Genomic DNA, 23978 nt, shown 5'->3' with positions numbered 1-23978 from the left:
AATTGTTTAAATCAGAACCTCTCAAAATTAAAAAATTAAGGACTACTTCTTTTTTATAAATTTCATAATTTCATTAAAAAGGAGTTATAATTGTATAATTTCTAATTCAAAGAGTTTTAAAACTAAACAATTAAAATTTTTAAGTCTTCGAAATTGAAAATTCTTAAATCAGAAACTCTCAACATTGAAAATGTTAAGAATAATATTTCGAAAATTAAAAATTTGTCTGTACAAATAGTTTAATTTTGAGTTAACAGATTACTTCTTAGCTCAACAATGAAATATTCAACCAAATAGTGCATAAATTTGTAATCAAATTGTGGATATTCTAACTAAGAAGATTAATTTCCTGACAAACAGACTGGTTCATATTTAATAAAAAAAGGAATCTTCTGCAAATATAAGTACAAAAAGGTGAATTTTCTATACAAACCTATTATATTTCCAGCTCGAAAATATCTAATTTCAACAAAAAAGTTCATTTTAAACGAAAGATTAAAACCTTCAATTAAAAGATTGATTTTCATCCAAAATAGTAAGTTTGAATAAAGAAGTTCAATTTGTAATTAAAGAGATTAATTTTCTACTAAAATTATGAATCTTCAAAAACAAAAAATAAGTTTTGAAGATAGTAGTTTAAATTTTAACCAAGAATTTGAATTAAAAAAAGAATTTTAAACAAAATGCATAACATTTTAACCAAATAGTTGAATTTTCAGCCAAAATGATTAACTTTATACCAAAAAAGACCAATTTTTTAACCAAATAGTAGAATTTTTAGTTTAAGAGATATCAGTTTTCAAATAAAAATGTAAAACTTAAATTTTCATTGAAAAACAATCATTTTCAATTTAGAAAAGCGAATTTTTTACAGAACATTAACATTTTCAACACGAAGATATGAGTTTTCAACCACATAGTTAAGTTTTGTACCAAATTGTTGAATTTTTATACCAAGAAGGAGAATTTTGTACAAAGCAGTTGAATTTTCAATTCGAAAATACGAGTTTTCAACAAAACTATTTAATTAAAAATTCATTTTTTAAATGTAAACAAGAATTGTACCACAAATCAGACGCCATAGAACAATCATTGCCCCCCCCCCTTCCTACCCAATCGCTTTTATGCAATTCATGCACGGCCCCAAATATGTACGTGCTTTCAGATTCAAAATAAATTTGAACCCTAAAATTCAAAAATATAAATAAAGTGGAATTTATCGCCTTATTATATTCATGCGCAATTTGAAAAGTTCTAAATCATTCGGTGGCTCCCCTAACTTATGTCAATAAAAAATCATCATTTATAATCGAAGGATTTTGAAAAAACAAACAAACTTCGTTTAAAGAATGAACTGAAAAATGTATGAAAAGTGAATTCACAAATTTAAATATTATTATTTATTAAATAGATGAGGATTTCACAAATAAACAAATATCATTTTAAATTAAAAATAAAATCCAAACATTCGAATTACGCGTCACGCATGCGCAAGCGTACACTGGGAGATCTGACAACACTGCAGTTTTGATAAAAAAAGAAGAAAATGAACGTGGCAATCACGCACGACAGTGACCGCGACCGGTTGACAGAAGCAGACGGAAGTTCTGTGATCAGCTCCTATCCGCGGTATTATGAATCGTGTCTCTTTTCCTTGTCAGTGAACCGTGTGATTTTTTAACAGAATCCAGAGAAGATTCACGAGTGGAGCCGGTTTTTGCTCGTTTTTTCGAGCAATTCCAGTGGGAGAAAGCTAACGGTCAGTGTGTTGTGCTGTGGGGAAAGGGATGAGGAGCGGGCGCGAAGGAATTATTACTCGGATGGTGATTTGAAAGCAGAAATGCTGAAGTTTGGTAGCAAGAGCGATGTTACAGTGGTGCATCGCGCTACGATTCGCCTCCTGGACGATGCTGAGATTATCCACTGCGATTTCCAGGTAAGAAATGCTCGATTTTCCCGAGGACGTCAACTGACAAGTGACACCTGACAAATCGTGTACAACCTTGTCCTTCTATTTTCCCAAATTTTGTGAAATTCTAATTTTTAAATTCAGGACAATTTATGTGAGAGAGCTAGATTTCAATTTAAGAATAAAACATGTGGAGTGTAAACTCTGGATGGCTAGATTCTCTGTCAAGAGCAAGAGAATTGCCCTCGAATTCTCGAGTATTACCTGTTTACCTAACCTCCTTGCTCCTGCGCCTATTTGCTTGAGGGTTGCATAAAGATATTGTCAAATATGCGAAACGTTTCTTTTTAAACGATTTTATTACTTTAATGACAGCAGGTCGATATACTTTCACACGTGGATGTGACTGCGATTCTAGTCTACCTGTAGTTCTTTCGATCTTTTTGAATGCATTATGTATTTGCGTTCCAGCGGCAGGTCTAATTTGCGCGAATCTAGGAACGAATTCTTGAGAATCTCTTCAAGTTTCTATAAATACCATAAATTTTTTGAAGCATAATGTAAAAAATCGTTGTAAAATACATTCCGGTGATCTATAATTTGTTTATGTTGATCAATTACTGAAGCTTCACTTTTTTCCCTACCCTACATTTTTATAATTTATGCAAACAATTTTTTTAAATCTTTTTCCAGTTACGACTTTTTTATGTTATTATGATAGTTTAAAAAATACAGAATGTATTCTAGTCGTTCCTTTTTTTCCCAACGCTCATTCTGTAAATTGATTTTTGTTGTTTTTTTAATTTCCATAATTTATCACATTTAGTTTTATGCCCTTAATGTTATATATCACGTAATTTTCATTGAGTTCTTGTACTGTGTTTGCTTTCATATTTAATTGATTTTCAATTTAGTTTCACCTTCATTTGATCTTTTTGAGATCAAATATTATTCATTTGCTCGAAATATTAAACCAAATAAAATTAGAACCTAATTTTTGAATCAATAAAAATGTTGCACTAGATCTCAGGGACTTTCAGAAAGTCAGACAAATTATATATATTTTGTTGAATTAAAAAATTTGTTGGAAAATATATGTATATTTTGCTGAAAAGCAATATTGTTTTTTGTAGAAAATTAATACCCCGTAGTTGAGAATTTATCTTTTTAGTTGACTATCAATTTCTTTGGTTGAAAGTTAGTTTCTTAAAATTTTTAATTAATTTTTTAAGTTGAAATTGAAATATTCCATTTTTTGTCAAACTTTTCTTTTTTTATGGCAAATTTAATCTCCTTGTTTACAAAATTAGTTTTTTTGTTGTTGAAAATTCATCTTTTTTCGTAGGAATTTCAGGTTTTTTGGTTAAAAATCCGTCTTGATTGAAGATTCAACTCTTCATGGTTTCAAATTAAAAGCTTTTTTGTATGAAAATTCATTTCTTTGGTTAGAAATTTAACCATTAGGTTGCAAAATTTATTCAAAAATTTGAATCTTCGCTTGAAAACCGATGTATTTTGTTAAACATTAAATTAATTTTTTAACTGCCAAGTGAACTATCCAATTTTTTGTCAAAAATTAAATTTTTTATAGAAATTTAATCTTCTAGGTTAAAAGTTCATTTGCTTGGTTCAAATTTTAAATATTTCGTTGAAAATTATTTTTATTTTCATGAAAATTGAACGATTCTATTTTAAGTTGAAAATCTATCTATTTGAGGTAAAGAATTAATTATTTTGTTAAAAATTCGTCTTTTTGTGAAAAATTTATCTTGTTTAGTAGAAATGTATTCTTCTTGATTGAAAATTAATCTGTTTGGTTAAAAATGTAACTATTTCAGTGATAATTTTTAGTTGTTTTGTTGTTTTTGAAAATTGATTTTTTAAACTGAAAATATAACTTCCATTTTTTACTGAAAATTTAACTTTTTGAGTTGAAAATTCAACTTTTTTATTAAAGTTTTATATTTTCTGGTTGAAAACTCAACTGTTTTGTACAAAATGCATATTTTTGGCTTGAAAATTCAACATTGGGGATGAGATCTTTTTTCCTTTATCGGCTGCATTTTTGTTTGTTCATTAAACTTTTTTAAAGAAATTCCTCTTTGGTTTGAAAATTAGTCTGTTTTGTTTAAGGATTCAACTAATTTATTTGAAAATGGGTATTTTTTGGTTTTATTCAACTGTTTTTTTAAAATCGAAAATACAAATATTTTTGGTGAAATTTTGAACTATCACAGTTTTTGTTAAGAATTATTCATTGTATTGGATTACCCATTATGAATCTCCTAGGACCTGGGTTGAAGGTTATTTTTATCTTTTAAAAAATTGACAAAAGATAGGAAAAATGAAAATTTAGTCAGGGAAAAATCAGGAAATTTAAAAATTGGGATTTTTTAGCAACTTTCGATATTCTGGTAGTAATAAACGAATTAAAATAATTTCTTATAATTTTAATTTTATTTATCAATGTTTTTACTTTGAAGAAAAAGTAGAGTGTAATGTATGTGGTCGTAAATAATATATGTAAGTGGTAGAACATTAGTGTGCTTTAAATTCATTTGGAATCATGAGATTCACAAGGAATTATTGACCTTATACCCGTGAGCTTCTCTCCTTAAAATAGGTTTTTATTGCAGTATTCAGTTTATCTGGAACATTATTATTATTCTTAGAACTACCTTACTGTTGAAACTTTTTGCAATCCCATAGAGCAGTTCATAGTAAGTTTTAAGGAATGGGGTCGGCAATTTTGAAAACTATGCTTGAATCTCAAAAGACTGAAAATAAATGTAATAAGTATGAACCCTTGTAGAAACTTCTTAATTTTTTATTAATAAATTTAATTAGCTTTTTGTTTTAATACTAAAATTAATTTAGATTTTTTCAGACTAACATTTAATTAAAAGAACAGGATTATATTTCACCGTACTCATTCCATAGCCGAGAATTTTAAAAAATTCTGAACCTGGAAATAATTGGAATTCTGAAGATCAAAGCATAATTACATTAAGTGCTGTTCTCTCGTGTATACTTCTAGGTATAATTATGACTTCAGAACAGCAAATTAATGAAAAAACAGCAATTTTCAAACGCTCCTATTCATAAGAAATTATCAGGAATGCAATAAAAATATGAAATATGTAGGTTAAAAACTGCAACTCGCCATGAACAAACTTACATCTTCATGAATAATAAGTCTTCAGTGAAACAGTAAGAACGCAAGCCATTTTTCTCTGTAATTTGATCACGTGAAACTTCTCTTTTGTTATTTTTATTTATTTTCTGGCGTTGCGGTTTTTTATTTTGAGAATATTTGTCCTACCTTTCTAAATTATTAAAAATAGTTACTTTAATTAAAGATTTGAATTTGAGTCACTGGAAATTAAAATTAATAATACGAGTCATTAGTTGTATACTTACTTATATGTTATGTAGATTAATATTTTTTATATATTTTTGTTTTTGTTTTAGCCGCAAGATAAAGGAAGACAAATTCTCGAATATGTTTGCAAGCAACTCAATATTTTGGAAACGGACTATTTTGGACTTCGGTACGTGGATCATTGCAGACAAAGGGTGAGTTTAACATTTAAAAATTCCCACCATTTTGGCGAATTCTAAATTTGATTATTTTGTTACAAATTGAACCATTTTTTTTTAAAGTAAGTCTTTTTCGTTGAAAATTCTTTTTTTTTGTTGAAAATTTATTTTTTTACATAAAAATTTAACTACTTAATGTTTGGTTGTAAATTCAAGTATTCGGGTAAAAATTAATCTTTTTTGATAGAAAATTTATCTTCTTGATTGAAAACTTATCTTTTTGGTTAAAAATTTATTTCTTTCGTTGAACATTCCTTTTATTTTATTGAATTTTATTTTTATTGGAAGTTAAAGTATTATATTTTTGGTTTTAAATTCATTTTTTTCATCGAAAGTTCATCTTTTTGGTCGAAAATTGAACTATTTGGTTAAAAATTCATTTTTTGGTCAAAGATTTGGAAAATTGTTTGAAAATGCTTATTTATTGTTTTTAAATTAATTTTTCAACTGAAAATATAAATTTAATTTTTTTTTTTTGAAAATGAATTTTTTTTAAAAGTTTAACTATTTGGTTAAAAGTCTTTTTGGTTGCAAATTTATCTTTTTGCTTGAAAATACATTTCTTTGGTTGCAAATTTTATCATTACATTTTTGTTTGAAAATTGATCCTTTTTAGTTAGAAATTCCAGTCTTTGGTTGAAAAAAATTAATTATTTTTGGTACAATTCAATTTTCTTGGTTACAAATAAATTGTTTTAACTGGAAATATAACTATTCCATTTTCTGTTGAAAAAAAAAACATTTTTTTAGTTGAAAATTTGATATTTATTTTGGTAGGAAATTAATCTTTTTGGTCGAAAATCGAAATATTTGGTAAACAATTCGTCTTTTTTGGTAGAAATTCAATGTTCTTCGATGAAATTAATATATTTTGTTAAAAATTCGTCTTTTAAGGGAAAGAAGTAATTTCAGTAGTTGAAACTTAATTTTTTTGGGGGGAAACAATTATTTTTTGCTTTAACATTATTGATCTCCTAGGTGTAAGGTTGTTTTTGTACCTGAAAGAAAAGTGTATAGCGGTCAGGGAAAAAGTTTTGTAGCAACCCTGAATTCGAATATATGTAGATGCGTCGAAAGATTAAAAATAACATTGGTCATAAATCGGCATATCAGGTATTTAAAATGGAAAATTGTTTAAGTGAAAGAAACTTATTGCTTTAAAATGATAAAATTAGAAGAAAAGTCTGGTGCCCACAATAGCGTGGTAGTTACCAATTATTCCCCATGTACCTACTGTTTAACTCTTGCAAATTGCGCACGAGCGTGCAGTTAAACTACTGAAAAAAGTGGTTTTACTTTCTTTTTTAGTTTGAATAAAATCTCTCGTACATTATCCTTACAATGCTATATCGATTTTATACACTTGAAAAAGTCATATACCAAACAGCCTGTGAAATAACTTTACTCTTTTTAGGTTTGCGTCGCTTTGATCTCTACTTTCTAACTAACTTAATGAAAATGAAACATTAAATTTTGTTATTAGAAAAAGTAAAAACTTCTTTAAAAAAAAGAATTGAAAACAAACTATAGTTTAAAAAGTTTGAAGAACTATATTTAGCCTCAATTTTGTTACAATCAATTTAATCATAGACTAGTCGCAGAACTTTATAGCTCTAAAAAGTTTACTTAAAAAATATAATGAATAAATTACCTGTCGATTTATTTTTGTTAAAAGCAATTTCACTTTGGAACTAGAAATCGATACAGTAATTTCTCGACAACCAATAAAGATTAATTCCTGTCAAACTTTTAATAAAAGTAATAAGTACTGAAAGGAATTGATAGGCGCTACGCTAATAATCAGACTCTTTATCAAACGAATTTCGCGTGTACGACTTACGTAATCTTTCTTAGCAAGACGCTCATTTATTTCTTACGTTTTTTTTCTGTTTTTTTTTCACAAGTGCTTATTATCTTCAGAATTTTGTCCTGTTTCTTAATTAGATAGTTCCTAAAAATACTAGAGATGATAACACAAAACTTCTATTTCCTTTTCTGGATTAAATAATCAAAACAAAAATTAATCTATTGTATTTTTTGGTTTGTTCCAGCATTGGCTAGATTTAGCGAAAACTGCAATAAAGCAAGTTAAAGGTAAGTAAATTACTGTGACCTAGAAAATTTTAAGACGATGAATCCTTTTAGTGATGATGTCAGAAAATTACTCGCAGCATTTTGTTGAAAGTCGATTTTTTCTCTGTGTTTATCAAGGATACGTTGTGCTGTGATATCATTTTTATTAAAAGATTCGAGTTTTCATTTGCTTCGGATATTTAATAATAGACGTGCTTGAATCATTGTTGCATTTTGAAGTGAATAGAATAATTAAAAAGTTACACATTTTGAGCCTATTTAGAAATTACATACAAATTTTTATTCGATTCAAAACGCAATATTATGTCAGGTATATCTAGTAGAAAAATATGATCCTATTATCTTTGAATACTAAAAATTGGAATTACGGGTTTTAGAATTAAAACATAAGATCGGGGGTTGAAAATAGGAAGTTTAAACTGCATTGCGTGGATTGAAATGTGATCAATCCTCCGTTAGGAGAGTGAATTACCGAAACTAAATATTTCACAGGTCCATAAAGTTATTTCCACACAACTAGATTCCCATTAAACGGTTTTATGGATTTGGAAACAATCTCCACTTGGACAATAAACTTTTAATCAACCTCTAAATCTAAAATTAAAATTTTGAACGGTATTTTTGTATTGCTTAAAATTATTATCGGTGATTGTTCAAATTTATGGTATTTCTTGCTACTAAAAGCAACATTGAATTTCTATAAAAGAGGCACTTTAAATAACTTTCAAGGGTAATAAATTTGGAATTCTTCAATTTTAATTTAAAATTATTTTATTCCCTTTACACAAACTTCTATGCTAAAAATCTTACAAGATTCTGATTCTGCAATTGGAACATTAATGGTCAGGAAAAATGAAGAATTGGTCAGCCAAAATCCACCCTGATATAATATTATTGTTAGTAATCTATTTGCCTTGTATTTTTATTTATTTTTTTAAGTATCTTTCTCCTGGCGATTATATTTTTAGTAAGAAATTGTATTACTCGGTTGATTTTGTTAAATGGGCGATTTTGTTAAATAAATCGTCCTTTTTGGTAGAAAATTTAAATAGTTTCTTCAAAATTCGTCTTTTTTGATTGAAAATTGTTTTTTTGTTGTTTTTTTGAAAATTAATTTTGAACTGGAATTTTATCTAATTTCTTTGGTTGAATGTTAAACTATTTTGGTTAAAATTGATCTTTTTAGTTGAAAGTTCGTTTTTTTGTCTTTATAATGAAACTTTTTTACTTATTATTATATTATTATTTATTATTATATATTGGTTAATATTCTTTGTTGAATATTCATATTTTCGTGTTAAAAGTCCAACAGATTTACAGAAAATTCGTCTTTTGGCTTAAAAGTTATAAGGTTTTAATTAAATTTGTTTTCTTGACTGAATAATATTTATTTGTTTCAAATTCCTCTTTTTTTTTTGTTGCAGATCTATAATTTTAGTTAAAAATTTGTTTTATTGGTTGTTGAATTTTTTTTTTAACTGAAGTATTTTATGACAATTTGTTATTTCTTGGTTGAAAATGTACCTTTTGTACTTGAAGATTTAACTATTTGTTTGAAAATTAATTTTTTTTCTAATTCGTATTTTTTGGTAGAAAATTAATCCTTTTGTGTTGAAATTGGTCTTTTTGGTCTTAAAATTCATCTGTTTTGTTGAATGTTCATCTTTCTGGGTTGTAAATGCAACTGTGTTTGGTTAAATTTAATTTAATCATTTCGACCGCAAAATTTAACTATTTAAAATTATTTCTTGAAATTAAAATTAAATTAAAATTAATTAAATTTGTTTTATTAAACATTCTTCTATCTGGACACAAAATTGTCTGTTTGGATTAAAAATTCAACGGTCTTCTAAAAATTCAAATATTTTATTGGAAATGCAACTGTTTTTGGTTGACGTTTGATCATTTTTGTTTAAAAAATCGATCATTTGGTTAAAAAGTTATCTTTGTAAACGATAGAAGTCATTTTATTTGGTTGAAAAAAATTAGTAAATTTTTTAATTTCAATTTGAAATTGTTTTATTTCATTTATGAAAAATTATATTTTAAATTTGAAAATTCAGAGAATTTTGAAAATGAAGTTTTGTGGTAACCCTGATTATATAAAATATGTTTTAAGTTTTTCCATCTTTGAGAAATTTTAATATTTTAATTAAATTACGTACTAAAAAGTCGTAAAATGTCGTTTAAGTTCAAAGAAGAAATGTTTTTATTTGTTGATAATAACACCCTTTAAATAATGCTTAAAGTGGGGAATTTGTTGACAGAAATCGAGTGAAAAGAGAATAAAATATTATCCAATAAAAGTAGAATGCCTGTAATGAAAGAATCACGTAATCACAGCCGTTATCAAGGTTTTAAGTCGATGTTTACAGCGATTCACTACCTCCCTAGTTCCACACCTAATTGCTCGGGTCGAAGTTGCATAAAAGTTTCAGGGTGAAGAATGACCCTACGTATATTTTCCCCCTATTCCCCGTTCTCTAACAATCTTTCAACTTGACCACTATAATATTGAAATGTCTCTTTTCTGCATGCCGATAGCAACATTGTCAAGACTGTAGAGTTTGAAGCAATGCTGCCATTGACAAATAATCAATTTCAATAAATTTATCCGGAAAACAATTAGTTACCTGTAACAATGCCATATACGTCAGTTTGACATCTTATCAGAATGTCTTCAACATGAAATTGTTCCCGGTGCATTAAAATGCTTTATTTTTGTTTTCAAGTGATTAATTTTGCACTTTAGATTAAAATAATTTAATTTTAATACTCGTGATGCATAATTTGAAAATAATATTGTTTTTAACGTTTTCAATGCTTCAAGTTTGAAACCATTAATTTTGAAATTTTCGATTAGAAAGGATATAATTTTCGAAATGTACAGAATAATTACAATTTAAAGGTTCAAAATTACTTTGAATGTCACTTGATACTATATGATATGATACATTTAAACTAAAACTTTTTTCACTTCAGAATTTAAATTTCTTAATTTTTGGATGGTTCGATTTTTGTTTTTCATTTAAAAAATTGTGAATTTCCATTTTATCAATTTTTTGGTTTCAATTTGTAACGTACAAAATAGTCTGTTTTTTTCAATTATTCGAAATCGTTGAATATCGAATTGCAAGACTTGATCCAGGGTTGGCCCTAAGTAAAGGAAATCAGGGAAAAGTCAGAGAATTTTATTGGTCAGAGAAAGTCAGGGATTTTGAAAAATAATGCAAAAGTCAGGAAATTTCTATAAAATGCACTTTATATAACAGAAAATGATTTTAAAACATTATTTTGTCTTTGAATATTAATGGTTAGGGGAAATTAAAAATTGGTCAGGTAATAATTAGAAATTAAAAAAAAAGCAAGTTTTGCAGCCACCCTTAATTAATATTACATTATTTGTATTTTATTGTATTAATAATTATAATTTTGGTTCTTAACAATTTGATTATTCAGTTGAAAATTCAACAATTTTGTTAAAAATTAATCCTTTTTGGATGAAAATCAATCTTTTTGGTTCAAAATTTAACTATTTAGTTATAAATTCGTTTTTTGGTTGTTTAAAATTCATTTTTTTTTAACTGAAAAAATAGTGTCCATTTTTCGTTAATAATTGATCTTTCTTACTTGAAAATTGGTCTTTTTGGCAGAAAACTAATCTTCTTGGTTTGAAACGTCATCTTTCCTGGTAAAAATGAAATTGTTTTGTTTAAAATTAACTGTTTTGTTTAAAATTCATATTTTCGGTTTGGAAATTCAACTGATTAACAGAAAATTCATCTTTTGTGACTTGAGAGTTCAACAATTTAGAATTTGACTAGTTTGTTGAAAATTTTTTTTAAAATGAAAATATTTTTTTTAATTTAACTTTTTCATTTTTGATTCGAAAATATTCGAAAATATGTATTGAACATTTCAAACAAAATAAAAAAAAACACAGAATTTTAAATTGCAAGTTTTAAAATGATACAATTTCAAAACTATCTTGTAAATCAAAACTTGTGGTCTTGTATTTCTTTTTTTTAAATTCCTAATGTAATATATTAAAATTGTTTGATGTTTTAAAATGAATAATTTAAAATAAAAAAAATATTTGATTAGAAAACTTTAAGAATGAATAATAATTCTAAATGAAGCGTTAAAAGTTAAACGATTTGAAATCGTGTTGCTAAAATTCCAAATCAATCGAAATAAAAACATTAATACTAGTTGATACCTAAAGTAAATGACTAATTTTTTTATTTTTCCCTTTCATCTGTTTTAAATTTATGATTAAAGTTGAAATGGTTGGATTTTGTAAAGTGTAATTAACAATTATTTCATTTTTAACGGCTTAGATTTATTTCGGATTCATGTTTTATTCATTTTATATTTTTTAATTTAATACAATTTTTTTTGTAATTAAAATTTTTTTTAAATTTAAATTAATTTTATATTATTTTAAATAGTTTCCATTAAATTTTTTTTTGTCTTGAATGCAATTTGAAAATGGCGGTAAATTGATTTTTTAATCTAAGAAAAATCTGTCTTATCAACTTTAATGTTAAATTCGATTTTTTTCTGTATTTAAAATTTTATATTCTAGAATTTCAGAGGCTTTAAAGATGAAACACTCAATTTGGTTTTAAATTTCAAATTGTCCAATTTGAATCGCTTCGAATTGAAAATTATTTGAATTCAAAAGTTTGCAATTTTTAATTGTTCAATTTTGAAGGCGTTTAATTAGAATTTAAACATATTTCACTCCTTTCTAATGAAACTGTCCAATGTAAAAACAATCTTCAGTCTAAAATTCTTCAATTTTGAAAGTATTTGACCTAAAATTGTGCCATTTCAATTCATACATGCTCAATTCCTTTTGATGCCATTCGAAATATTAAAATATTTTCCTTTGTTCAAAACTGTACATAATCTAAAATTATTTAATTTTGAATGTTTTCAATTCAAAATTATTAAATATTGTTTTAAAAAATTTTAACCTAATATTTAAAAGTTTTTTGAAAATGATTTTTAAATTGTTTATATTTTTAATGTCGGTAAATGAAAATTCAAAAACATGAATGCGCGATGTATGCTCTTATAAATAATGTAAAAACCTGAGTAATGTAAAGTTTTTAATTTTAATTTATGGATTCTAATCTTCAACTTTGCCAAGTTTTTCCCTATTTCTTACAATCGTTCACTAGATTTATATTTTTCGCGAAAGGAATTTGAGTTTGAATTTTAGTGAGTGAATTATTGGGCATATTACTAATAAAATATATCACCCAAAAGCTCTAGTATTGCCAAATTTCCGAGTTGTCCTCGACTTCATTTCATGTTCATGCATCATCAGGAAAAATCAAGTAGTGCGAAGAATTTAAAGTAAGTTGAAAAATAAAATTGTATTTAATGTTTTGTATTTTTTATGTGATTTCTTTAACTTCCTGAAACTGCTTCTTATTCTAAATTCAAAACAGAAAGAAAAGAATATGTAAAAATGCAAGTGAGGTGAGAACCCAAAGGTAAAAAAGTTTGAATTTACATTGATTAAACATATAAGGAAAGAGTTTTGTTGTCAAGGACGTTTATATATTTAAAAGTTAATTACACTTTAAGTGCGAGTAGTAAAATTCTGACATCTTTAAATCACATCTACAGATTATTATTTTAATTTTTAAGCAGAATTTAAATTTTACTCATTCAAGTTTCAATAAACTGAACTTTCAATTACTCCTAGAAATTTATATTATTAATTAATGAATTAAAAATCTAAATAAAAATAGGATTGATTGATTCTTTTCGAAATGATTTGAATGAGTTTCAAAGGATTTTTATTAGAGAGATGTAATGTTGTGTATGTAATTTTGTATTTTCTTGCAGACATGGACTCAATCCTCTTTAGTTTTCGAGTGAAATTTTATCCACCGGATCCACTGAGATTGAAAGAGGAGATCACTCGGTATCAGATTTACCAGCAGTTAAAAAGGGACCTTCTACATGGACGTCTGTACTGTAGTCCAGGCGAAGCTTCGTTGCTCGCAGCCTGTATCGTTCAAAGTAAGTTTCTTGATCATAAATCCCTAGTTGACTCAAATATGCAAATCCATGCGCATACATATGTAATTCACCAAAAGATATTAGCGAATTACTAGAATCTCTAACAGAAGGTACCAGATGAATGAAAAGCTTCAAAAAGTAAATTAATTACAGGAATCACAGTTCGTCCCTTTTTTGTTATCTAATCTCATTTTTTTTTTAATTTGAAAAAACACCTAAAACCGAGAATTTTGACCCAATTTCCCCCTTTTACCTCTTTCCTTTCAAGGTTTCGATTCATTAAAAAAGTATAAGGAACAAAAATTCAAGGAACTAGAAAACAACAAAAGTAATAATTCATATTTCACTCCAATAACATTTTTATCTAAGTCACAAACAATTGAATTCGACCAAGAAAGATACATTGTATACAAATAAGTTGAGTGGCTAATCCAAATAGTTGAAGTTTCTAACAAATTGTTACATTATAAAGTCAAAAAGACAAATTTTCTACAAACCGGTTGAATCTTCAACCCCAAAATGTGAATTTTCAACCAAATAGTTCGTTTTCAACCGAATAGTGGAATTTTCAACTAAACAGTATGACTTTATCAAAATCATTGAACTTTTAACAAAATAACTAATTTTGCAACGAAATAATACAATTTTTAACCTAAATAATAAATTTAAAAAATAAAAATCAACAGTTGATATTTTAACAACAAAATATTTTTATTTCAAATAGAAAATAGTAGAGTTCAACCCAAAAAGATTAAATTTTTAACCAAATAGGTACATTTTCAACTAAATTGCTTAATTTTCAATTAAAAAAATGTTTGACAAAAATGTAATTGATATTCAAACAAAAACAAGATTTTAATTTTAAATTAAACACAGTTAAATATATCCAAAAAGACGAATTTTCAATCAAGAAGGATAATTTTTAACAAAGTAATTCCACTTTTAAACAATTAGTTGAATTTGGAACCAAAAAAGTTATGAACAAAAAATGTAATAATTCTTATTTCACCCAAATAATATTTTTATTTTTATTCACTAACAGTTGAATTCAACCCAAAAAGATTAATTTTCTGAAAAGTAGTTGAATTTGCAACCCAAAATATAAATTTTCAACAAAAAATTTTATTTTTAACCAAATTGTAAAATTTTCAAGTCAAAAACACCAATTTTCTACAATACAGTCTAATTTTCATGCCAAAAGTATGAATTTTCAACAAAATAGTTTATTTTTAATCAAGTAACTAAATTTTCTACCAAAATAGTTGAATTTTTAACCCATAAAGATGAATTTCCAGCAAAACAGTTGAATTTTCACCCAAAAAGAATGACTTTATGAAAATTGTTGAACTTTCAACAAGAAAACTAATTTTGCAACCAAATAATACAATTTTAAAATAAAATAATAAATTTTCAATAAAAAATCCAATATTTGATATTTCAACAAAAAATATTTCTATTTTAAATGAAAAATATTTAATTTCAACCCAAAAATATTGAATTTCTAACAAACAGATGAATTTTTAACAAAGCAGCTCCACCAACCAAAAAAGTTCTAAACAAAAAAAGTAATTTAATTCATATTTATCCCAAATATTATATTTATTTCAAGTCACAAACAGTTGAATTCAGCAAAAAATTAATTTTCTATAAATCAGTTGAATTTACAACCCAAAAATATGAAATTTCAACCAAAAAAGTAAATTTTCAAACAAATAGCTGAATTGTCTACTAAATTGTTAAATTTTAAAGTCAAAAAGACTATTTTTCTGCAAATCAGTTTAAACTTTATCCCCAAAATGTGAATTTTCAACCAAATAGCTGCATTTTCTACCTAAATGGTTGAATTTTCAACCCAACAGATGAATTTCCAACAAAACAGTTGAATTTTCAACCAAAAAGTAAAATGTTTATAGAAAAAGGTGAATATTTAACCAAAATATTTAATAGTTGATATTTCAACCAACAAATATTTTAATTTTAAATATAAAACAGTGAAGTTTCTACCAAATAGGTACATTTTTAACCAGAGATGAATTTTCAACTAAACTGTGAATTTTCAATAAAAAATGATGATTTATGATTAAAAAATGTGGTAGTTGAATTTTCAGGCAAAAAAACGAATATTTTTGCCTAAAATAGTTGAATTTTCAACCTAAAAGGATGATTTTTTAACATAATTGTTGAATTAAGAAAAAAAATATATATTAGATGAGAATAACGGGAAAGACTTGTGGAGCCCGCGATACATATGTAAACAGGAATTTCGATTCAGTTTCGTTAGTTTTAAAGTATGTGATAAATATGTAAAATGGGATATAAGATAAAAGTAAGTCAGTTTTCGTTGTAGAATCAAAATTTTGGAAATGGAAAATAATATGCAAAAATGTAGCATATATAAGAACCCTCTCATAAAGTATAATTAATTTGGAATGGATTGTTATATGGCTTAGTTCTACAAGTTAAAAAACTGCGTATTTAAAAAAAGAATAATATTCATAACTTTGTTATTTTCATGAGTTATATTTGTTTAATTTCTGTTTTTTTACACTATAATCTTTGTTTTTGCTACCACTAAAAATCTTTTGAATAGTTTAGAGCTTTCTACCATTGGAGGTTTTTTAAATAGTACGTGCTCGAAAAGCAGATGAGTTGTTCCCTTCGAAGTTTAAAGTGTTCCAGCGTCTAACTTCTCTTGCAATTTTTCAAACTGACAATCCCATTTAGAGAATCGCTTGGTCTAGTTTTGAAAAACTTCTTCTTTGAATATATACAATTAACTAGAACATTGTGCGCGCTATGCGCGTACTAATTACCCTTTCTTTAGAAAAACTATTCATTTTCCAACATCTTGTTGTAGATTTTACAGATAATCTTAAACGATTTGAAAATGTTATATATGATTTACAGAAGTTTCTTTATTATAGCGAGAAAATTCCAGTAAATTCAATATGAATGACACCATTTCTTTTATTTACTTACAATTCTTTAAAATTGTTAGATTATTTTTCTTATCAATAAAATATGTCTCGTCGCATGTGTAATTATCAGACATCGTACTTTTACTATTATTTTAATATTTAAAAAACATATCAAATACTTTTTCCAGGTATTCCCAAGTGAACTATTCATTAAAGTATAAATAAATTCGAGTACAAATGTAACATTTATGTGCATGATAAAACAGACAAAAATTTAAGACCTGTAATGTAAAATTTTATTTAGTCAAGGCAGACGCATACAATAATAAATTGTTCACAGTCAAAGTGGTATATTCAAAGTAAATAAAAAATAATCATTTTTCTATATTTCCATTGCATTGTTTACATTTAAATAATAGTTTTGATAATCAAAACTTACTCCTATAAACTGACAAATTTCACTTCAAAAATTGACACTTAGAGGGAAAACCTTTTTTGTTTCAAAGTTAAAATATTTATTTAGTTGAAAGTGAAACGGCTGTGTTAAAAAATATATATTTTAAATTGATGATTCATCATTTTAGTTGAAACCCCTTTTTTGTTGTTCCAAATTTAACTATATTGTTGACAATTTTCTATTGTTGTATATTAATTTTTCTTAATGAAAATTTAATATATTTCATATTAATTGTCTTTTCCCGTAGAATAAGTATTTTATTTAAAATTAATTTTTTTAACTGATAAGTTAACTATTTTAGTTTTTACATTCTCATCAGAGAAGGTATTAGAATTGTGTAAAATTTGACCCCCCCCCCCCCCCCCCCCCCAGTTTTTGTCAAATGTCCACGTTTTGAGACCCCCTGAATCCGAAAAACAGATTTTTACGAGTATGTCTGTATGTATGTATGTCTGTCTGTCTGTCTGTGAACACGATAACTTTTGAAAAAATTAATCTATTAGATTGCCCTTTGGTACACTCATTTAGTGTCCTAAACTAAAGGTCAAATTCGTTAGCCATTTTGGATGAAAATTCAAAAAGTGGGCACATTTTGAATATTTTTGAGACTTCTTTTTTTAAAATTCAAAAAATCTCTGCACGGTTATTCATAGAATTTAAAAAATTTAACCATTTATCCTAATGACATTTTTTGAAAAATCCAAAATTACTAGAGTTATAGCATTTTCAAAATCCCTGAAAAACAAACTAAAATGAACAATTTAAGCCAAACAATGCATGATACGAACAAAATTCTGGAGAAGAAAAATGATGCTTTTTGATAGCCCTACAAGATTATGATAACAACTTTTTCAATCTGGTTAAAACGTTGAAAATGCAAAATTTGATCGTACAAAAAATTTTTGAAACCACATTCTTTCAAGATGTAAAAATTCTATGCACGGTTGTTCATAGGACTTCAAAACTTAAACAATTCATCCTTCTGACTTTTTTTTTATAAAAAGAAAATTATCAGAGTTAGAGCATTTTCAAAATCCAAAAAAACAAACTAAAATGAACATTTTAAGCCAAACAACGCATGATATGAAAAAAAGTCAGGAGAAGAAAAACTTTACTTTTTGAAAGCCCTACAAGATTATAACAACTTTCTTTAATTTGGTTGAAAAGTTGAAAATTCCAAATTTGATCGTACCAAAAATAATGAAAAATCCAAAAATTCAATTTTTTGGTCAAACTATACAAGATACTAAAAAAATGAAAAAGCTCAAATTGCGCACCCTAGAAAGAACTACAAATTAAGAATGAATCACTTTTCGATATAAGCTACGAGAAAAAATGAGAAAAACCTTTTTCATCCAAAAAAAGAGCTATAATTTTTGATAGGACAGTTAATTTTTGCTTTAGTCGTAAAAAATAACATTCTAAATAAAAATATTAAATCTGTTTGAAAAAACGACAGAAGATATGAACTTAAATTACCAGACAAAAGTTGTTCGCCTAAAAAGATCTATAAATTTATTATTAATTATTTTTCGATAGGACGAGTAGATTTTCTTTTAATCGTAAAACATAAGATTAAACATTTTTAAATTAACTTTTTGGAAAAAGCACAGAGAAGACGAAAGAGGGCATAGGCTACTATATAGGACCCTATATAGGTTCCTGTATTAGACCCTATGCAGATGCGCAGTAGTTTTTATTTAATCGTAGAAAACAACATTTAAAAAAATGATAAAAACAAGGAAATAAGAATTAGTATGATTCAATTTTTATGCATATTATGAATTGTAATGATATACATTTATTGAAATGATACATGTTTCAGAGCAGCTTAGAATACAATTTAAAGCAAAATGAGAAACAAATACAAAAATAATCATGATAAACACAATTTTGCTTTTTATTTTGCAATTTTTTAATGAGTAATCCCTGGCGGAGTTACATAAAAAATGTATTATAATTGATATAAAAGTATTATGTATAATGTAGAAAAGTTGACAGGTTAGACAAAATCGAGTGTGAAGCACGAGAACCAACAGTCACGTGCCCTAGACTCTGACTCCTGTTGTAGAATATTAATCTTCTTGGTGACTTATCCTTTTTGGTTAAAAATTTGTTTCTGAGGTTCAAAATTTAACTATTATTTTGAAAATGCCTTCAAAAATGGATAATTTCGTTGAAGTTTCATGTATTTTGTTAAAAATCAATTTTGTTTGGTAGAATACTAATCTTTTTGTTTGAAAATTCATTTCTTTAATTGAAAATTATGATTTTTTTTATATGGAAAATAAAGTTTGGTAACTGAAAATTTAACCATTCCATTTTTAATGTTTCTTTTTTATAGACATTTTACTTTTAAGTTTGTACCTATCTTATTCAAAAAAAATTTTTTAAGTTGAAGATTCGTTGTTTTATTAAACAATTAATTGATTTGCTTACAAATTTAACTGTTTTGTTGGAAAATCCATTTTTTGGTTGAAAATTAATTTTGTTGTTTTTTCAAATTTATCTTTTTGAGTAAGTTTTGGTTTTCAAACATAATTATTTCGATTTAACTATACAATACACTGACATTGTTTATTAATAATAATTTATCACATGTTGCAAAAATACAACTTTTGATTCATATTTGACAATAAAGTCACCTTTGCTCATATCAAATACAAATTTTAATTGTACTGAATATGTCTGGCTTTGCTTAAATAATAAAATCTTACATTAGTAAATCTTACATTCTCGTCAGTTTTATTATGTACACAACATTCTTTCCTTCGAGTTTTTCAAATTACGCAATCGGCATTGAGGAAAAAAGGCAAAAATGATTTCAAGATGTTCATGACAAACCTATTTTTCAGAGGATGATTAAATTGCAAGAGAGAAAAATGGTTTACCTTCAGAAAGAAACTCCACTTTCCTAGGAGAAAAAAAGTTGCTGGAGAAAATCAGTTTTATGGCAGTAGTAATAAATTTTATCTTTTTAATTCAAATATATTTAAATAAGAAAATTTTGGAAATGCAAAGTCTTGAAACTAAAAGTGAAGAAATTAAAATCATCCGAATTCAAAAAGTTGTCGAAACTTGATTCAATATTGATTTAAGTTCTCTTGAAAACTTTTAAATTTAAAAACTTTATATTTGAGAATTCTTCTTTTTGTTAAGAAATTAGATTTATCTCCTGGAAGATTTTCTTTTTGTGGTAGTTTACAACTGTTTTATGCCAATTTCCTGTATTATTGTTTCTTTTTGTTTATCGATTTAGGTGAGCTTGGGGACTATGATCCAGAAATTCATGAACAAAACTATATCTCGGAACATAAATTACTACTCAAACAAACCGAGACAATCGAGGAAAAAGCTATGGATTTGCACCAATCGCAACTCAAAGGTTTTACGCCAGAGCAAGCGGAAACGCATTTTCTCAGGCTAGCTTCGCAATTGGACACATATGCCGTCGATCCACACCCTGTCAAGGTAAAAATATAATTTATTAAATAAAACTTACGAAAGTGCAATTCATAAAAATTCCATTTGTTTTAAATAAAAAAATTTTTAAATGGTAAAGTATTTAGATTACCAATATAAAAATATATTTACCAAATTTATAAAATTACAATTGTTCATAATTACAATATTCAATATTTTTTGCAGCGCCTCTTCTTTTAGAAAATCACATTTTCAGGGTTCAGATCATGTGACTTTTCTTACTTTTTTTCGAATTTTTTGAAAAATTGCAACTGTTCACAATAAAACTCTTAATATCGAAATTTAAAACTAGACTTGAATAAGAATAATTCATGAATTATTCTTATTCAAAGTTTTAATTTTTTCAAATTGCAATTTGGACATTTTTAAGTCGAAAACGTTTAAAAAAGATTAATTTCAAATTTAATTATACTCACTAAATACAACTGTTGGTTAAAAATTATTATTTTTTTTTTAGAAAATTGAAAATTGTTCTTTTATGTTTAGAGAGCATTTTGGCTATAAAATCTGAATTATTACGAAATGAATAATTTTATTTTTAAATTATACAGTCTGGAATTTAAAGTTTTAACTGTTTAAAATGTTGAAAAATAATGTTTCTGAAGTTTAAAATTGATGTAAATTATAAACTTCTCTTGTTTGAAAATAATTCAAGTTGACAAGTTTATCAGTCCAGAAAGGACGATTTTAAACCCAGATTCAGAATCCTTCAAGCCGAACGACTATTTATAAAAAAATTTAACTTTAAACTTTATTTTTATTCTGGCAATAATACTTAAAAACCAGTGAGAATGATGTCCTCTATATTCCTAAACAAATAACGTTATTATTTCAGTCATTCAGTGTTTGTTACTGCTTTTTTATTATCTTTACAATTTTGATGAGACTTTTTGCGAATTTTGTTTGAAATTTTATGAGGCCTTCTTTATAATTTTATGAAACTAATTCGACTTTTTTAAAAGCCTTCTTGTTGATCCAAAACCTGCATTTTTTATCCAATTTTATTCATTCCCGTCTGGGTTCCTTTGTAAGAAGATGAATCGTTAAATTTCTGAACAGTTGAAAGAACATTAGCTTTACAAAGTGAATAGATACGAGCGTTCACTCTATACCTCATTGCTTTTATTTTAAAATGAATTCAATACTATCCTTGTTCAATGCTGGTTTTATGACTGGGTGAAACTTTTCCAGTTTTTCCGATTATGTCGTGAATTCAATCGTAGAGAATGTGCAGCTTGTCGATCGATCCGTTTCAGTCCCAGAGGCACTGAATGTGCGATCGTCAGTTTTAAAACTCTTTCTGGAGAGATGAAATTACTCTTCATAAATATATTTCATATTCTGAACCTCACGGTCTTGTAGATAAACAAAACGAAGGCTACCATAAACTTACTGAAGTAAAATATCTAAACTACAAACTCAAGTTTTGTTCGGGTTTCTTATCTCAAACTTCTTAAGTGGTTAATTTTTTATTTGTTAATTTTCTAATTCCAAGCTTCGGACTCGCCACGCTATTGACACTATTTGACACTTTTTTTTAGGGGCAACACTATTTTTCTACTGTTTCGAAAAAAATTACACTAAAGACACTGTTTCACACAAATTTACACTAATGTCGCTGTTTATTTACATTTCATAGAAAAATATATGATATTATATTTGTATTTGAAATAAAAAATAGTTTAATTGAATTAAAAAGCACAAATTCCAGTAAAACAGTTGATTCTTTAACCAAAAAGATTAAATTTCTATAGAACATTTGAATTTGCAACCAATCAGTTGAATTTCCAAAAAAATAGTTCAATATTCTGCAAAAAAATTAATTTTCAACAAAAAAAAAAGGATTTTTTAACTTAAATTATGAATCTGCAACGAAGATGTTTGATTTTCAACCTAAAAAGATAAATTTTCAAGGAAACTGGTAATACTTGATATTTCATTTAAAAAAGATTTTAATTTAAAATAAAAAACTTGGGGATTTTACTAAAAAAAAAGAATTTACAAAAACTCGAGTCCTCACAGAAAATAGCTTCATTTTAAACCAAACAGTTGCATTGTTAACAAAATAAAAAGATGTTTTTTTTTCCAAAACAGACGAATTCTCAACCAAATATTTCAATTTAAAAAAACTTTAATCAACAACAGTTGCGTTTTAATCCAGAAAAATGAGTTTTCAACAAAAAAAATCATTTTTAATAAATGAAAATTAATTTTCTAAGGAAACAACATTTTAATCAAACGATTGCGTTTATGACTAAATACTTAAACTTTGGAACGAAAGAGACGAATTTTGAACGTAATGCTAGAATTTTCAATAAAAAAAGATTTAACCAATATCTGTTGCATTTTCAACCCAGTAGTTAAATTTGCAAGCCACAAATACGAATTTTTATTAGAAAACAATTGAATTTTCAAGCGGAAAAGATGAATTTTCCACCCGGAAAGAAAAATTTTTAACAAAAAGATGAATTCTCAACGAAAAATGTAATAATTGATGTTTGAATAACAAAAAAAAACGAACTTTCAACAAAATAGTTAAATTTCCAACTAAATAATTAAATTTTCAACATACAAAGATAAATTTTTAACAAAAAAGGTAGGTGTTAATATTTGAACCAAAAAAATAAGAAATTTCTACCAAAAGAAATGAATTTTAAAACCAAAAAGACGAGTTTTCAACCAAGAAGATTTGTGTTCTAACAAGGAAACGAATTTTTAACAATATGCATGCATTTTTATACAAATAGTTTAATTTCCAACTACAAAGATTCAACTGAAAAATAATAAATTTTCACAAAAAAAAAATTAATTGTCAACAACAAATTGAAATTAATTTTAAAGCAAAGAGATGAATATTTAACTAAAATTAGGAATCTGCAACCAAAAAACTGAATTTCGAACAAAGAAGAAGAATTTTTTGTAAAATAGTCGACTTTGCAACCTGAAAATTTAAATATACAGAAAAAGGTAATTTTCAACCAATCTGTGAATTTTCAACAAAATAGTTAAATTTTCATTTAAAAAAAATTAATTTTTAACTGAAAAAAGAATTTTCAATTAAAATTATTAAACTTTTTTCCAAAAAATTGAAAGTACTTCAACTTTGAACCAAAAAATTGAATTCTCAACATAAAAGGATCAATAACAAGCGAAAAATTTACAGAAAGAGATAAGTTTTTAAACCAAAAAGATAAATGTTTGACAAAATAGTTGAATTTTCATCAACAACAAAATTTCTTAGTCCAGAGAGAGAAAATTTCAACAACAATGTTGAATTTTTAACAGAATAATTTAATTTTGAATTGAATAATAATAATTTTAACAAAAAGATGAATTTTCTTTTAAAAAAAAATGATGGTAGACTTTTCAACTTAAAAGAATGAACTTTCAACCCAAATTATTTAGATTTTCTTATTGGGGTTTATTGATTCAGTACGAATTTAAGTGAAAAGACGGTAAAAAGAGGGAAATAAGA

The 23978-nt window shown here is 26.0% G+C and overlaps 1 protein-coding gene across 2 annotated transcripts in view; it reads left to right on the top strand.

The window, feature by feature from the left end:
- Positions 1 to 1597: 1597 nt before the first annotated feature.
- Positions 1598 to 23978, top strand: part of LOC117170235 (FERM domain-containing protein 5) — a 56745-nt gene continuing 34364 nt past the window's right edge. For both annotated transcript variants that reach the window (XM_033356861.1, XM_033356862.1), the window contains exons 1-5: positions 1598 to 1936; positions 5381 to 5485; positions 7561 to 7603; positions 13469 to 13645; positions 20280 to 20491. In XM_033356861.1, coding sequence (XP_033212752.1) covers positions 1841 to 1936; positions 5381 to 5485; positions 7561 to 7603; positions 13469 to 13645; positions 20280 to 20491 — 633 coding nt within the window. In that variant the 5' untranslated portion in view covers positions 1598 to 1840. The remainder of the gene's footprint in view (positions 1937 to 5380; positions 5486 to 7560; positions 7604 to 13468; positions 13646 to 20279; positions 20492 to 23978) is intronic.

Source organism: Belonocnema kinseyi, chromosome 3 (assembly GCF_010883055.1).
Source record: "Belonocnema kinseyi isolate 2016_QV_RU_SX_M_011 chromosome 3, B_treatae_v1, whole genome shotgun sequence".
Classification (NCBI taxonomy): Eukaryota; Metazoa; Arthropoda; class Insecta; order Hymenoptera; family Cynipidae; genus Belonocnema; species Belonocnema kinseyi.
This window is presented reverse-complemented; position numbering and strand designations above follow the sequence as displayed.